This window comes from Puntigrus tetrazona, chromosome 9 (genome assembly GCF_018831695.1).
Source record: "Puntigrus tetrazona isolate hp1 chromosome 9, ASM1883169v1, whole genome shotgun sequence".
Classification (NCBI taxonomy): domain Eukaryota; kingdom Metazoa; phylum Chordata; class Actinopteri; order Cypriniformes; family Cyprinidae; genus Puntigrus; species Puntigrus tetrazona.
Window position 1 is genome coordinate 16938277 of NC_056707.1, and position 17123 is coordinate 16955399.

General features: G+C 36.4%; 1 protein-coding gene across 6 annotated transcripts; it reads right to left on the bottom strand.

The window, feature by feature from the left end:
- Window positions 1-7: 7 nt before the first annotated feature.
- Window positions 8-16073, bottom strand: ppp2r3b (protein phosphatase 2, regulatory subunit B'', beta). 6 transcript variants are annotated; one of them, XM_043248949.1, is made up of 15 exons: window positions 15948-16073; window positions 14905-15084; window positions 14680-14820; window positions 6020-6208; window positions 5389-5492; window positions 4750-4852; window positions 3796-3870; window positions 3465-3551; window positions 3007-3163; window positions 2566-2614; window positions 2366-2455; window positions 1997-2172; window positions 1734-1852; window positions 1533-1639; window positions 8-859 (listed from the first exon to the last, which is right to left on the bottom strand). In XM_043248949.1, the coding sequence occupies exons 2-15, from the start codon at window positions 15031-15033 to the stop codon at window positions 718-720; spliced, it is 1668 nt and encodes a 555-aa protein (XP_043104884.1). In that variant the 5' UTR covers window positions 15034-15084; window positions 15948-16073; the 3' UTR covers window positions 8-717. The 6 variants fall into 6 exon arrangements, with proteins under 6 accessions (XP_043104884.1, XP_043104883.1, XP_043104888.1 ...); XM_043248952.1 differs by adding an exon at window positions 1273-1317 and having other exon boundaries at window positions 724-859; window positions 14680-15084; XM_043248951.1 differs by adding an exon at window positions 1273-1353 and having other exon boundaries at window positions 724-859; window positions 14680-15084.
- Window positions 16074-17123: the final 1050 nt, after the last annotated feature.

Consider the following 17123-nt stretch of genomic DNA (forward strand, 5'->3'; position numbering starts at 1 on the left):
GAATGTGTGACTTTTGTTTTAATACTTTATTGAAATCTTTAAGACGGGTGAAAAGGTTCATTTTCACAATAATAAAAACAAATTGTTAGGAAGCACTTCTATAGAATTACAAACATGGTTTGTTGAAAACATTTAGCCGGACTGAAGCTTGAAGGTTTAGAACAAACAAATATGTACAAATACATTATAATTTAGAAACACAAACAGTAAAATGTCAGTCTAATAACTGCATTATTACATATTAATGTGACCCTCAAACACATAAGGCAAGTCGACAGGGCTCCATGAGAAATAAACCATGCATGAAATCAAGCTGAAATCACTTTGGTGAATCTCTGGAATGTCTTATTGGCCAAATCTGTGCATTAAAAGTAATTATATTTATAAACTTAGTGCACATTCAGTATTTCAAGTGTACCGGTCTGGTTCCAGTGTAGATGCTTGAAGCCTACAGTGCAGCTACATTTGTTTCAGAAAGGTGGTTGTGCATTGATGTCAGACTGACAGAGACTGGGCCAGCACAACCGGTCTAGCTAAACAGATCCTCATCAGACTGTTGGTTGACAGTCTGTTATCCAGTGGCTAGGGGAGCAGATCTGTACACTCTCAAGCCTTGGTTAGCTGAACCAGGCGACATCAGTACTGGAGAGCAGGATTGGTCCACTTCCTGTTCTACACACTAGCAGATTGTAGCCTTGTGTTGTGTGAAGGCGGCTGTCATTCAAAATCATCCTCGTATTCATATTCATCCAGTTCCAGGTTACAGTGAGGGTTGGGAATCTCAAAGAGATGTCTCTTCTCATTTCGCAGGTCAAACGCACAGGTAATGTGATCAACTGGGTCTAGAACATTGTCATAACTGGAAAAAAAAAGAAAAGAAGCAAAAATCGTATGTTGAATTAAAATGACAATGTATTTCACCTAGCCCAACAGATTTAATCAATGATATCAAATCACAATCCTTGGATTGTTCATACCTTTGGAATGGAATTTATACAAAGTCCTGTACTTTGATGATGCTTAAAATAAAAGTCAAAATCAGAGAGGATATTCATATGGATAAACTTCTAGAACCAACTGGAGGGCAAAGGAGTTTAGGAACTGATATGTGAATGCAAGCCATTAAAAAGACACCTGATAAAACTGGAGTATGACGAAACTGTAAAACATACTTTAATCTGTTACGTGATGACCTAAACACTGACCAGGTGAAGCCACGAGGAACAGAAGTGGGGGAAGAACACAGAAGGAACCCTGCACCTAGTGTCTTACCTGTTTCAACTCTACTCATCCTGCCATTAGAAGTCTGTGCTGATCCTAAAAGCATCACATGATACCTCAGCCCTCTGATCACTGATTTAGTGCAGTGACAATAAAGCAAATGACAAAAGTGGACTAATGTTATTAAAACTGCTGCATGAGGTGAAGTCCTGTACAGTTTATAGAGGCTGCTGGCATCTATCATCTATGATGCTGCGCAGTGATAATATTGTGGTCTGTGGGCAGTTCAGCGGTGAGAAATGCAGTCTTACCAATCATTGTACTGCTCGTTTGCAGTTTCTTCAGCTACCAAGTTATCATACTCCTCTGCAGCATATCTCTCCCAGTCAGAAATTTCTTGTCCCATTGTCTCAGCATCCTATAAAATTATATATGCAGATTATATATAGTATTAAATCAAAGTCACCAAAACATAAAACAATATAAATACTGTGTTTAATACTGTTCTTTACCCTTGCAGCCAGTAAGGGATCCCTCTGTTCGTGGTCAAGGTACTTCTCAACATTGAAGAAGGTGTCAAAGAAAATATGGGAAAGTTTACATCTCTTCAAGTCCCTGAGAGTGATTTTTCCTGACAAAAAAAAAAAAAAGCAAACGCGACAAGCAATTTTTACTGTTTTGCTCACTTTAAGTAAGGATGTGTGATTACTTCAGAATGATGACAGACCAGCATGAAATTCAATTTAACATTAAGTTCATCATGTTAAAACAATACCTGGGATTTCTGGCTTAACCATGTCTAACATTTGGCACAGACAGTCCTCAAAAGGCAGTGGTTCAATGGCCATGGCCTCGAGCTTCTGAGACTGCTCCTGGTAGAAGTACTGCAGCTCATACATGGATAGAACTCCATCCCCATCCAGATCCATACAGCGAAACCAGTACTCTATGCTACTCAACCAGCAAGAATAAAAAGCAGCTTATGTAAATAAAATATAATAATTCAAAGTTGGTTTAATTAGTTTTTAAAGGTTTGAATTTTAACAATGTTAAACGTTTTTGGGAAATTATAAAATTTTATCAGTTCAAAAGGAAGAACTGATTAATTATCAAGAAAGCAACGATGGAAGGTCATTTGAGTTACCTGGTCTCAGTCTTTTTGTCCTCCTCAGATATGAGGAACCATACGAAGTCAGAGTAGCTCAGTCGGGCCTCTTTGCGAATCTTTCTGTCCCTGAGCATCGGAGTACAATTAACCACAGAACTCAAAATCTATAATAATGTGACATGACACGCAAGCTTTCAAAAGAAACAAAAGAACATCTGAAATATGAGAGATGGTACCTGGTTACAGCTCCTGAGAATAATCTCTCAATCATTCGGTGGGATATGGCTGTCAAAAAGAGCAGAAAAATCACATCACAGTCTTCTACTTTATTCACAGAAAATGCTCAAGCTTGGTAATAATTTGCTGTCAAAGGTTGTAAATATTGTAAACTGCAACAGCAAGACAGTGATTTAATATCGTTATTTTATCATTTTAAAAGACACAATCATTACTGAACCTGGCTGAAAGGAGATAAAATGATTAGAGCGTCAGACATGCCGTCATGCTAGAGGAAATGAAATGTTAAAATTTTACGCACTTCATTCAATTCACTAAACTCATTCTGCAGCAAACAGAAACATATGCAGTCAAGTGCTGCTAGAAGAGATATTTAACGTCACCTCCAGCAATAAGCAGCCAATCGTTGAACAGTATGTCAGAAGAGTGTGATGGTCTACCTTGATCATTATGTCGCAACAGGTCTCTCTGGTCTATGTACAAGTCATGATCCGTATCCAGCTCCCAGAACTTACAGTAGATAACATAGAAATGTTCATAAGAGAAGAACTCGGTCAACTGATTAATCTCTTCCTCTTCCTCCAGAAGTGCTACATTCTGTTGGGAAACATTTTCACCACTTATTCACCCAAATTGTACAGTGGCCAGCCTGAATTTAGAAAAACCAGCAGTAAACAATTCCAAAATAACTATTTTCAACAAAATCACAACTTGAAACCTACAATGAAAATAATAACAAATCAGCAATTAATATAAAAATAATGTAGGCTGTGTTAAAACACTATATTTAGCATACAATTTGTTCTGTTACGTTGGTTAGAATTACATTTATTAATTAGCATGAAAATAAATTGATAAATATCCACTAGTCTTAGATATAGACTCGTAACATATTTACCTGTAGAAAACTACTTCTTCTGAGTTCTGAACATGTTATTTTTCCAGTCCATGAGCGGTTTACATTATAAAATATTCTTTGGACTACCTGTTGGCAGAAAAAGCACCTTGTTGAACATCAGGTTGATTGAAGTAATTCAACAAGACAGTGCTGATCTGTAAACTGTGCAGACTTATGCAGACAACTGTGTACCATAATAATAACAACAGTATACATATATATACAGTCTGTTCAGGTTATTTGAGGTTTTAGTTAATGGTGCAAATCCATGCTTAATATACAAAAAGCATTTGAATTACTAGAAAAATACACAACTGGAAGTATTCCTTACAGTGGTAATGTAGCGTGAGTGAAAGTCTGAAGCCTCCTTTAGAAATGCCAGACCTGTATGTGAATCCACCACATCCTTAAAAAAAAAAAAAAAAAAAAAAAAAGGTATAAAAATGATTCACACACCAATATAACATCAAAGTCAGCATATAATAACTGTCGCAGGCTTACAGGAGAAGAAAAAAACCCAAGCAATGTTAAATCCATTTGTGTGCAAAGAGGCTCTGGATTAGATTACAGAGAAAAGGCGAATCATTTTAGCCTGTACACTTGCAGAGGCTAATGCGCTGGTACAAGATGTGTGGAAATGTTAAAGGTATTAAACTTCTAAGAACAAAGGGGTGATTTTAAGGCTAAGTTCAGTTTTTAGCTTGTGCATCAGTTTCAGTCTCGCTCTCTGCATACATATGGCCTGCTGGCTTTTCCATCTAGTGCATTCTTCAGCAAAGAAAAAGATTTTACTCATGCATGTTTCCTAGTCAAATACTGGTATATATGCGTAAAAGGCGATAAATTACGACAACTTATTTTGGGGGAGGTGTGAGACCCTGTGACCCTTCCCCATGTGAAATTAAACAATAGAAAAACACATAAATCACTGCTGTAAAGGAGCAGACGGGAACAGGCCAATCTACTCCAAAACAATACTTTTTTCATTCATCAAAACAGTCAAAGCAATTGCTAAAGCTACACAATACAAATTAAAGTGCGCACGCCAAAATGCATCTCCTCCAGGGTGCACGGCCAATCCTGCCAGTAAATATTATTGACACGTCCATCACTGAATTCAAAGAACGCACTTCTGCACAAAATTATTTTAGAACGTTAAGCGTCACATTTGGAATTTTGCAAGTACATAAAAAAGGAATAATGCTGAAATCATCAGTGCTTGGTGCATTTTGACCTGTGTGCGCCTGTGTTCTCAGTGGTAGGTCTCTATTCCAGAACTCTGTACCTGCAGGAATGGAATAAAGTCTTCTTGTTCCAAATAATTGCAGCCAGGCTTGGCCAGAAGGTGAAGAAATTTGGATGCGTCATCATGACAGGTCTGAAGCACTCTGTGGGGAGGAAACAGATGGTTTCAGGCTCCCTCTCACCCTTTCAAAGAGCAATATGGTCTCCAAAACCTTTCACTTCAAATATATGTCTTTAGATTATTGGAATCTACAAATGAGGCTCCAGAATTCACGCTCAGCCAGTTCTGACATGCATTGATGGAAGAATAATGATTTAAAACAAGAGTTTTCAACCTTTACAGATTCACAGACCCCACACCCAGATTAAAAAAGATTTGAAAGATAATCTTGTGTATACCATGGGCTCTCCCTCTCAGTTTAAACTTAAATGAGCATATCCAAGACAGCCACACACACACAAAAAATAATAATAAAAATCAAAGCAATACAGGGACATCTAAAAAAAAAAAAAAATGTAAGTATCGTTGTACAAAATATCATCACCAAAATTGTTCACACAGAGCTCTCTTAACAAGAGCTAAGGTGCAGAGGACATCCACACACCACATTTGTTAAAAAGGACCATGTGCAGCCGATATTAATGTGAGAAGGCACTGTGAAGAGAACTATTGTCTTACTTTCGCCACATTGCCACAAACTTGTGAACGGACACATATCCCCTCCTGTCTCCTCCAGCAGCATGGAACAATGGAGCTTTCCAATAGAGTGGGCTCTCACAGGCCTGCAGGGAGACAAAAGTGTCACGCAGAAATAGATTGTTAATGCAATGTCAGATTGACAAAATGGATCAAAATGTAATGAATTTTAAAATGACTTATTTCTATCTAAAAAATAAGGGCCAAACAGACGGCAAAGTTTTGATAGCTGAATGTTACAGTAGTGTTCCGAAATAAAATGCAACACTATAACCTTTCTCTCTTAAATGGGCAATTGAGCTCAATCAGAGGTTTCTGTTAAGTGCTTGGACATTATGACTACATCTTTCACATGTGGAGTAGAAACTATAAATGGGGCTAATTAGCAATGATTATGTTTATAAATCATTTTGTTTAAATTCCTGAATCCCGTCGTTTACTTAGACGGGTTCTATTCAGGATAAGTATTTCAACATATAAACATTGGTGATATTTTTCCACTGGCTACAGGAAAAGTAAAACCTTCAAACTTGTAAACAGCTATACCTTAGTTACACAAAATGAACAATTTGCAGAGCGGATAAAAGGTTGGCACGTTACAAACCACACTTACCTTGGCGACCAGCCCCATGTCTTTTAAAGTGACTCTTTCATCAGGAAATTGAGAAAATATTTTTTCTATCTTGGAAATAAGATTGTCTATGTTGATATTGGCCTGGGGCTGTCCTCGAGGGAAGTAGAACTTTGGAATGCTTTCACTTAAAGCTGGTGTAACGGGCTCTTCTTTCTTAGCCTGCGCCTGCTGAAAAAGACAAAAATAATAACCATTAGCCACAAGACTCATCGTGGGAGAGATGTACGGTTGCTCTAAAAATTGCACCTCAATCAGCATTTCACTGTGATGGCTTAATTAAGTCGTCGCAGAGTGCATAAAACACACAGTTTAAAACTAGTTTGACAGACGAATTTAAGGAGGAGGCTTGCAACAAAAAAATAAATAAAAATCCTACGAGAATTGCATGTGATGACATGAAGGATAAGACAATTTAACGTGGATAATGGTTTGAAACATGAGCCGTGACTCATTCATGACTAAACTAAATACAAAATGAGGGTAAACCCTTTTCATTTAGCATTTTAAATTGTTTTCCTTAAGGGTATATCTATCTATCTATCTATCAGTATATATACATATATAGTATATATATATATATATATATATATATATATATATATATATATATATATATATATATATATATATATATATATATATATATATATATATATATATATATATACACACACACACATATATACATATATATATATATACATATACATACATACATATATATAAAGAGAACTTCCACCTGTTAACAGAAAATAGGTCCAGTACATAATGTAAATAACCAACTATGAATTCTGGCTGAATCTGGATGAAGTTAAACAGGAATCTCTCCACAGTGTCATAACCAGTGCTAAGCTGCCCTTGAGTCAAATCTATTAGCTATCATGTTATGAAAAGAAAAGTTTTAAACAGTTACAAAACTTATGATTGACCACAGGTTCAGACTTGCAAATGTTACTTTTGGAAACATTAGCTTGGCATGGTAAACTACATCAAAAATCAAGTTAATCAAGTATTTAGTATGTAAAAAAAAAAAAAAAATCTATTTAAAATTTATAAAATTGACAATTGAAGAACAGACTTTATGACCCAGAGGTGGGTAGATGAAAACTTATATATATGTGGAGATTATGTGAAAATGTGACCAAAGTGTTTACAACAACAGTATGATGGCTTTAATCAAATGACAAAATGTCCTTCAGGCCCAAATGTTTTGTGAACACTTGTGGTTAAATTCCTCTTATTACTGATTTTCCAAAGGCTCAGCTTCCCACAGTAACATAAAACCTCAACTATTTGAGTGTCAGGCTGCAGCTGTGAAGATCTTGACCCCCTAGAACTTCCACACAGGAAAAAAGAGACTCCATCAAAATCCACTCTCTAGAATAAGTAACATTACACTGAACAAGACCCATTTGGCTTTCTCTATTGAACGAACACATGGACATTCAGGCTCCAGTCAACCTGACCTTCTGTGCTGCTGTTTTATCCTGAGCGATGTAAATATTTTAACTGGCAAATATTTGGTTACGGTGATATGGAAGCAGATATTCATAACCTCCACTGTCATACTTCAAACCAGCTCTAAGATTTTTCATAACATTTTAAACATAGCAAAAAAGTAATTGCAAATTGGGTCAAATTAAAAAACAACAAAAAAAAATGACAAAATCCTTTGCAACTACACAATGCAACAGAAACACAAAAATGATAAAATCACACAAGGCCACATCGTTAACTATGCAGCTGTATTTTATGCAGCAATAAGACATCACATGGACAGTCATATCACCTCAGTAAACAACATCTTCAGGAACTGTTTACATGTACCAAAAAATAAAAATAAAATAAAATCTAACGACTATATGAGCTTGAGTGTTGTGTGGTAATTTTGACAGTTTACTAAGTCATTACATATTTCACTACCTCACCTCATTCTAGAGACACCCATAACATAGGTCTACTAGAAGTCCACTGCTACTCGTCAATAACAGCAAACAAAATAGCTAAGGTTTGCTTTCAGATACACTAACTTTTAGGAGCCCGCATTGAAGTCTAACACATTTGGAAAGTCTTTCTCTGATGTGGCACGCAGGGGATTCTGCTAAGTCTACCCCTATGGGAGAGATAAATGTGTTTAATCTTGCCTTCCTCAGTCAGTGTCAGCCATGTCTATAAAAGGGAATGACCATCATCAACTCCAGCACAGAGCAGACAGAACCTCCTGCATAACCCTAAACAATTGAATGCTCTTAAAACCACTGACAATCCTCAAGCCTCCCAGGTATTAAAAAAACCCAAACACTACAATTGGCATAGCTATAACCGCACATCTAATAAATACAAAGATCACATCACATCGCCATGGAGTCTGACAGCAATAGCATTAAGCAAACATGATCAGTCTGACGGCTTCACATAGAACACATAAGACAACCTGCCTGTCCTTGCTGGAAGGCTTTGAGCCTCTTCTTAAAGCGAGAGGGTAACACAAAGTCGCAGCCGCGTGCCAGCAGTGCCAGCTCCTTCCTCAGGTCAGGGTCCTGTCGTAAAGAGATCTCCTTCATTCTCATGCTGCTGTTGGCTAATGGAGCCAGTGTGGCAGACAGTATGCACTCCGGGGTCAGGATAATCTTGCTCAGCGACTGTCCCACCACAGGACACTCCTCTGCCTGTCTTTATCAGAGCACTAGCTCTCTTAATGGTGAACGGCAGCTGCTTGCTTCAGCCGTGCAGTAGCCTGAATTACAGCCCTGCCTGTTGCTCCATACATCCAATAGTGGCTGGCAGAGGTCATACAGTCCTGTCCTGAAAAGTCACTGGGGAGATAGGACGAGGGTGTTTGTGTGAGATTGGTGGAGGGAGGAGGGGGGGTGGATCTGCCCTTTTCAGTGTGCATTCCACTGCTCTCATAGAGGTTATGTAAAGACACAAACTTGCTCACTTGGAAGCCTGTGATTCTGTATCCAGGAGATACAGCAGCTACTAAGAACAACACAGATTAAATGCAAATAGGATAGCAGTTCTGATAGATCAGCATACTTCAAATCTACAAAAGCTAAAAGCTTAAAAAAAACCCAGATTCTTCCAAAATTGAAATTGAATCTTTTTTTTTTATATGATTAGAACTGAATGCACTTTGCATCTGAAACATACAACACAATCATCTGCATGGGGTGGAAGATATTAGAAGAGGAATTGTGCAGAGCTCAGGAAAGGGTTGTTCTTCCTTAAATTAGAATGTCAAGTCCACACTATTAACTACTTGTAAAATGTCAGCATCATCAAATATGCCTGAAAGACGTTGTCGAGTAAGTCTGATATTTTATTCAAACCATTACTCCTAAACAGGTGCTTTCTTAAATATTCCGTTTATACGGAATGGTGCAACAAAAAAAATATTTAGTAGTGTGCAAGTTGTACCCATTTACGTCAGTTATAAAATAAACATGGGCCTGTTCTACATGGGAAGAAATTATAACAAGCAATTAAAACATCATACCATATTCACTGTATAACAGTAATGCAGTGTCTAGGCTACCTACTGTGCAAAACTTCAAAAAGCATCATATTTAGATAATAATGTAAGCATTTATATATTTATTAATAAACAAACATCAGTAATTAGCCAACCTAAGCCATTTAGGTAAGTAAAATGTAACAATACGGTGCTTCAATTAAGTACATTGGATACAAGTTGGCATTTTTTGCAATACATAATTTCTAACATATTTGCTACTGTAAAAACAGATTACTTTTATTAGTAGAAACAGATTTAATTATTAGTAGATGCACTATATTTAAAAAGTTGTAAATTTGTGACCGATATTTTATATGTAGAGTGATTTCTCCTTTCTAAACAGATTCTCTCATCACCACTAATGTTGCGTGACGTATCACGACAATAAGGAGATCAAGGCGTGTCCAGAGTGACACATATAATAATCAGTTACAACAAACTCTGGTGCGATTGCTCCATTAATGCAGTTTGCCTGAATGAGTGAGAATGCTACAATGCAATCCCTGGTACACACCAAACAAGTGGACTGACACAGCTAACAACATGTCTATACCGGACACGAGCGGTTCAACGCAACAAAACACAGCAGAATAGGTTCTGTTGTCTAAACTGGATGCAGCGCAACAAATTCCCAACCGAAAACTGTTGTGTTCCATTTATGATGTACTGACAAGTTTCAAACGATTTAATGGCCGCATCCAGACATTAGCTGTTGTGGTGCAGTCACGCAAACCACAGGTTCTCTGTCCGCATTGCTACTTTTGTGGTGAACAATTCACAAAAAAAATTGTTTTCCTTAGTAATCTATAATCTAAATCTGAAAATGCTCATCTTCTCTAAAATGACAGGCCTTCTCTGATAACATCAGTTTGGGCATTAGAGTGAAATTTTTAACCATGCCCCTCCAACTGTGTCCATTCCTGAATAAAATGGATACTTTACTACATGCAATCAATGCCTCTATGTTCATCATTCAATATTTTGTTTCTCTCTGAAGTATGTCAGAATACACAAGTAAAACCAGACACAAACTTCAGATTCACGCAGACAATGTACCTTAATGTACCATATTGTTGGTCATGCATATGGCTATGGTTATGGACAAAGGAATAAGGAATTTACATCAGTCTGAAAACAGCACTCAATTACTATTAAGGGAAAGACACTAGGGATGCATCGAAGCTGAAGCCGAACAAAACACTGGTCTGAAGGAAGAACATTGATGCTTTTTTTAAATTTTTGCATAAATGATATAGCCAAAATGTGCTATTCACGGTTTTGTCTTGCTTTTTAAAAGAAACAAAACAACAATTAAAAAAATATTTACTTAACACTGAACAATTCAATTAAAGTAATATTCCTTCCTGATTCAGGCATGTATAACTTTACAAATAAATGTAGCCTTGCTGAGTAGAAGAGAATTCTGAATATATAGAACATATTACAGATCCAAATTTAAACACTATGTTTGAATGTTATAATAAATGTAGTAAAAGAGCTGTTGTAATTATTATCATTATTATTGTCTATTTTAGTTTATAGAACAACAGTAAAATTACAATATTAAAATGTATGATTATGATACGATTTTTTCCAACATTATGTTGTTCATGGTTGGGGAAAAAAATAAAAAAAAAATTTTTAACCATCTATACAGCTATGGTCAACAATTTATTTATGGCAAAAATGTACAAAGCCTGAATTGGCCCTGAATGGTGAAAAAAAACCCTACACATGCATTACTGCCAATGTTTTGTTTATTTTGCTTTCCAAGGCTACAGCTTCCAGCCATTCCGAGGCTTATTATAGATGACAAGTCTTAGTTAGTAGCACACTGTAGAAGTATTGAATTCAAAGAATGATGGCTGAAGCAGTTGAGGACTATTAAAAGACCCAACATGCTCTGTTTAGGCAACCCCAAGAAACAAATGTATCTTCAGTCCTTTAACAAACATCCGCTCCCAGACTGACTGCAATTACGTCAATTCTCCATAACTGTGCTGATCCAAAGAAACTCAACCTTTGAGGCTGGTTGTTGTGCATCTGAAAATCCCTTTCTTATGCCCATTACTGCTTTGAAAACTAATTGAATTAATAAAAGCAGACTTTAGTGACAACTGATCTGTCATAAAAGTGAGTGAATAGGCACTGAAGGTTTGGAGCCAGAGCATCTAACAAACAAAGAGGTGCAAAAATAAAGCCCTGCCTGGCTTAAATAAGTATTTTTAGATGTCAGATCAACCAGTCCACATTCTTCCACTCATTCCTGTAGAAACAGTTCCTGTTGTTGTCCAATAGCAGGATACTGCACACGTTTGATAAGCCCAATTTTCTCACTAACTACATTTAAAGGTCCTTGATCATCAGTTCATTAATAAACAGGGAAAAAAAACAAAAGGGCCTAAGTCAACTTGCTGGTGAACATGTCAATATTTTTGTTTGTCATCTGGCTCTATTGGAAAGTTTTCTCCTACCAGCACTTTCCCTTCCATTGGACTCTGTGTTTGTGCTATACGTAAAACAACTCTCCACTGTCAGAGTAAGCTGGTACTAACAGAACGAGAAAAAGATCTGCCTGAACAAGAGGTGGCAGCTGTCCGCGCAGACAGTGCCAATTTCCAAACAAAGCTCTGTGTCCAGTCAGTAAAGCCAAGTGGTTGAAGAGAGGATGACCAGCAAGGCAAAAGTGAGAAGCACTAACAAACATGCTACAATTCAAGTGCTGGAGGGGAGAAAAAAATATAAACACTGTGTGTTAACTGTGCCAGTAGGAGGCTGTAAGAGTATAAACTTATCAGAAGTCAAACCAAACTTTCAAATAAAAGCCGTAAGCCAAACTCCTCTTGTAACTGCATATCATTTGAACATATTTAAGGGGGAAGAACCAACACGAGGCAGAAATGTGCTTCAGAGAGAACAAAATGCTCTTGATTTCTAATATAAAACTTGATTAAAAGTAATACTTCGGACAAAATGGATGCTTTTAAATTACCTATACTTTAAAGAGAAAATACTAAACTGTATGGATGGTTCCTTAGACATTTTGATATTTAGAAAGACACTTAGATATTTTTCCAAGCAACATGCCTTAATGACCTCTCACCTTGCAATCAGGAGCCAGGGATGACAGAGACCCAATTATGCTGACCATTAACAGCATCTGACTGAATTTATGCATACTGTATTACACCATGGATAAATATGTAAACTGCCTATGAAGTGTAAGCCAAATTCTCAGTAGTTAATTCCTGCACAGTGGAACCAAGGCTATCTTTACCGGTGTCCTGTGTCAGAGTTGGAACAGTTGTTCCGATGAGCATCAGCATGACGTTAATTGAATTTTTAACTAATACTTTGGAGAATGTATTTGTATTCTGGAATTCCTTTAGCATCTTAAAATAGACCACATGGGATCTCTGTAATACATTGTGACAAGTTGTGGGCACATGTTGATTGTACCATGCCAAAAACCATAAAATACCCAACAGTTGTTCCATCAGCATGTAGGATCACCAAAGCATTTGAGAATAACTGGACATGGAAATCAAAGCCTAGACACATCTGCTTAGCATTTCACAATAAAGTATCACACCGGTCAGATAATGTCCCTGCTCATGATTTACATTCACTGCAAACAGATGTCTTTCCTCAAAATGCAACTTTGTTTGTCACCCTTAAAGAAAATCTAATTGTGCAAAATCTAAGTTTGAAATAAGACTTTTTAAAGACAGAGAAAAATGTCCTCTGTTGTACCGTGTACAAATTACAGGGGCTTCTTGTGTTTCACATCAAAAGCTAATTTTATCTCATAAGCTTTTTAATTTCCACAGGTGCATCAGTGCTGCTTATGGACAAGCCTTCTTGATATCAGCTTCCTCCTATTAGGCCAATAAGACGTGTGCGAATTTAATGACACATTGATCTGATACTGACAGCAGGAAGTATCATGGAAGCACTGCTTTAATTACAGATATTCCTGCATAATCCAATTTAAAGGCTCTGAAACCTCAGCAGCAAGTCCACCAGCATCGCTGGACAGCTCATGATGACAGAGTCATTACCATTCCAGGGATTGACAGCATAGAGACTCGCCCACCTTCAGCCACACATGAACAGGATTACTTTACACAAAAGACACGCAGGGTTCACAGAGCTCATCTGACCAATGCAGGAGCCCTACACGAACTGACCAGGAGCTGCAAAAGCCATTCAGCATCCTCTTGTGGCTAAACTGGGGAAAAGTAGTTTAAGCCTCACTTAGTGATAAAATGGCCATTAATAAATGTGTGGGACCATCATGAGAACATTCCTTAATTTCCTATTAAACCAATTTAAATGAGCAGTTTCTATATTAACATGTAGAAAACATTTGGCAAATGCTTTTTACAACATGAAATATTAACTAGTGGGAAAAACGTTTTCACCACACTTTTTTAGTTTATGTTTTAGTGTGATATGAGGGATAAGCACACACGTCTTAAGACTATTCAGGGCTCAAACAGCTTGATATAGATGTGTGCAAAATGTATTTAGGAATATGTGTATTAATTGAAAAGCCTGAATGTCATTAAAACGTACAGAACTATCACTTATTGAATGTAGGATTGTAAACAGACCTTTAAAAACTACTTTAAATAGCATAGTAAACGTCTATATTATCATTTTCATTTCATCATATCAGTATTTAATTTGGAAATGGAAAAACAGGAATTGCAATGCAGCCTAATGTGATTTAATACATTTTCATTAAATAAATGCGTGTACTGCATGTTCAAAGTCAAAGTGGTGTTCTACATGAGAGACAAACAAAAATAATAATTATCACATTATTATGTTATTGGCCAACTTTAAAGTAGGCCAATACATTTTTCCATTATTATTGAATACCATTAAAATTTTACTTTTTGTACTTAATTTTGTTTGTAAAAGTCTTTTGTATAGTATAAGTTAATTAAAAGAAAATGTTTGATCAATTTAGATTTTGCTCCCACATGTGTTAACTTAGAAGTGCAGGTGAAAAGCATCAAAGTCCGATGATCAGACCTGGATATAAAAGTCTGCAAAGTGACAGAACTGGGGTCATACTGCATTGTAAAGAGAGTGCTGAGCACAGATGCTTTACCTTCTTAGTGCTGACAGAGCGTCGCAGGGCCCTTGCATTCACTCCCACTCTGTTATTGCTGCCACTCGCAGATGGCAGGGTGGCTGAAGGAGGGCTGCACGGGGCACCAAGGGCCGCAGTCATTCTCTCTGTAGCATTAATCTTTGAGGCAATGTTGTTGTTGTTATTTTCTGTTAATACCAAAGTGCTTGTGCCCTTGAAATCAGCATGACTTAGCTCTATTACTTCTCCATTCTTGATTTTGTTGAGGTAGTCTTTTAGCATCGCTTGAGTACTCGGCTCACTCAACCAAAAGAGAAAGAGCTCGTCGACCTTCATCTTCAGGACAGGCTGAAGCGTTTGTGGTGATGCCATTTCTGGTTTGCTTCATGCAGCCAAGATCCTCCCCCCAAAAATAGAAATAACCTAAAGAACAAATCAAAGGACATTCAAAATCCTTAAATTTAGATGTTTGAAACACGCACTAAGCAATTCGCAAAATAACTAATCATCTTTTCTATTAATATACATGCAGCTTTATGAGTGCAAGTATATAAATATTACTTCAAGTGTATGCCATTGTGTCAGCAAAGCTTGCTCATTAATGCATACAAAAAATATATAAGATGTTAATGAAAAATGTGCAATATTTATTTATTAGTAACATTTGTAATGGCCCAAGCTTTATCAGAAAACTTTTAAACTATTATAATTCTAAATAAACAAAACAAACATCTCCTTGTTTTTCTTTTACTCTCAAACAAGCTTCATGAATTAACTTATTCTTTACAAAAATTACTACAAATATTAGTAATTTAGGTCATACCAAACATTATAGTCACTTTTATTGATAGTACTGAAAAACTGTGGTAACTCGCTTCTTCTGTCATAAATAAAAAAATTTTACACGATGCAAAAAAGATTCACGTATTTCGCCTTTTACAATATAAATAACAGCTGTAACTATGATGTTGCAGCGTAAACTGGTTTCTAAACATCCCACGACGGAAGTCGAAACTAGAAAACAGCGAAAATATCTTGTCATTCAAGTTCACTTTATTTTTCTATAATTCCACATATAAGCCAAACGAAAGCGCTTTAATAAAACTAATAGCTAAACTGTGACGGTTTGTTGTTGTTGCTAGCTGACTACACAAAGCATACACGTCCACAGCTAACGGGTAAATAATTACATAAACACCACCAGTTTTCCACAACACAGGCAAAGAAACGTATTTTTAATAGTTAAAGTCCTCAGAATTAAAAAAATACGGTTGGCGTTACTCTACCTTCTGTTATTAAGATGCGTTTTGGATGTTTGTTTTCGATCATTCAAACGGGTACACTTTGAATCAAACTCTCGTTTCCTCAGGTAACCGGGAAAGTTTATATCGCGAGAGCAGAGTTCATGCGCGAACGACTCGTTCGTTTAAAGCGGATCGTTTAAGGGAATCATTCGAGCCGATTCGCAAGAAGAACGCATTCGAACTGTTTGAGGAACCGTTTAAATGGATTAGAGAGTCGAATAATGGGAGTCGCTGGATGAAGTGAATGTTTTGAGATCTTGTTCGACTCCGAACGAATCACTGTTTAAAAGGAAATATTTACGTCTCTTAAGGTGAAAAAGTTACTAGAGAAATATTACGCAGCAGTCCCATGCAATATTTTTCCATCATCAGCAAGTGAACGATTTTTTTATTTTATTCTATTTTGTTTTTATGTAAGGGACACATATTATTGTTCAAACACAATTACTTAATCTATGATCTTAGCGTTTCGATTTTGCTGATAAAATAACCACAGCTAGACAATTATTATTATTATTTTCACCTATTGTGCTTCCCCAGGAGTATTTATATTATTAAGTAAAATAAGTTTTTATTTGAATACTCTCACTTGCTTTATATATTTCATTTAAAATGTAGGTCTGTTATTATTTACATTAGAAGCTGAATGAAAGTTCTCAACATGCAGTAGAAACAGCTTTAGACAAAAACAAAACGATATTATAATGATCACAATATTAAACTGATAAAATAATATAATAATAATAATAATATTATGGAGCCTGCAATGCCCCTAAAATTTACAATAACACCACTTTAGGCTATTTACTTAACAGACATTTTTTGTTCATGTAATGATTTCCTTGCAACCATCTCTGTGTAAAATGTTTAAACTAGACTACAACTGTAATAACATCACGCTTAAAGGAAACATCAGCACAGTCTGAAATCCTTAAAAAGTTATTCCACCCTGTACCTCATGATTTTTAATAAAAGCACAAAAGGACGCCCTCTTTATTCAAAAAAACATTTAGATTTGTAATTCACATAATAAATCAATGCTTGGTGGGAAGAATGGATTTCACAAGACACTTCAATTGCTCTCAGATGTTTGGATTCTTTATTTGAGATCACAATGGGAAAAGGGAACGATGCTTATGCCTTTGAAAATCCATGGAG

What these genes read in the sequence shown, in the direction of transcription:
- ppp2r3b (XM_043248948.1), bottom strand. Translation starts at nt 15,033, where the DNA reads ATGGCATCACCACAAACGCTTCAGCCTGTCCTGAAGATGAAGGTCGAC. An exon ending in ACTTTATTCCATTCCTGCAG is followed by an intron (nt 3,871 to 4,749) that starts GTACAGAGTTCT and finishes TTTTTTTTTAAG; the next exon opens with GATGTGGTGGATTCACATAC. An exon ending in GGTTAAGCCAGAAATCCCAG is followed by an intron (nt 1,853 to 1,996) that starts GTATTGTTTTAA and finishes TTTTTTTGTCAG; the next exon opens with GAAAAATCACTCTCAGGGAC.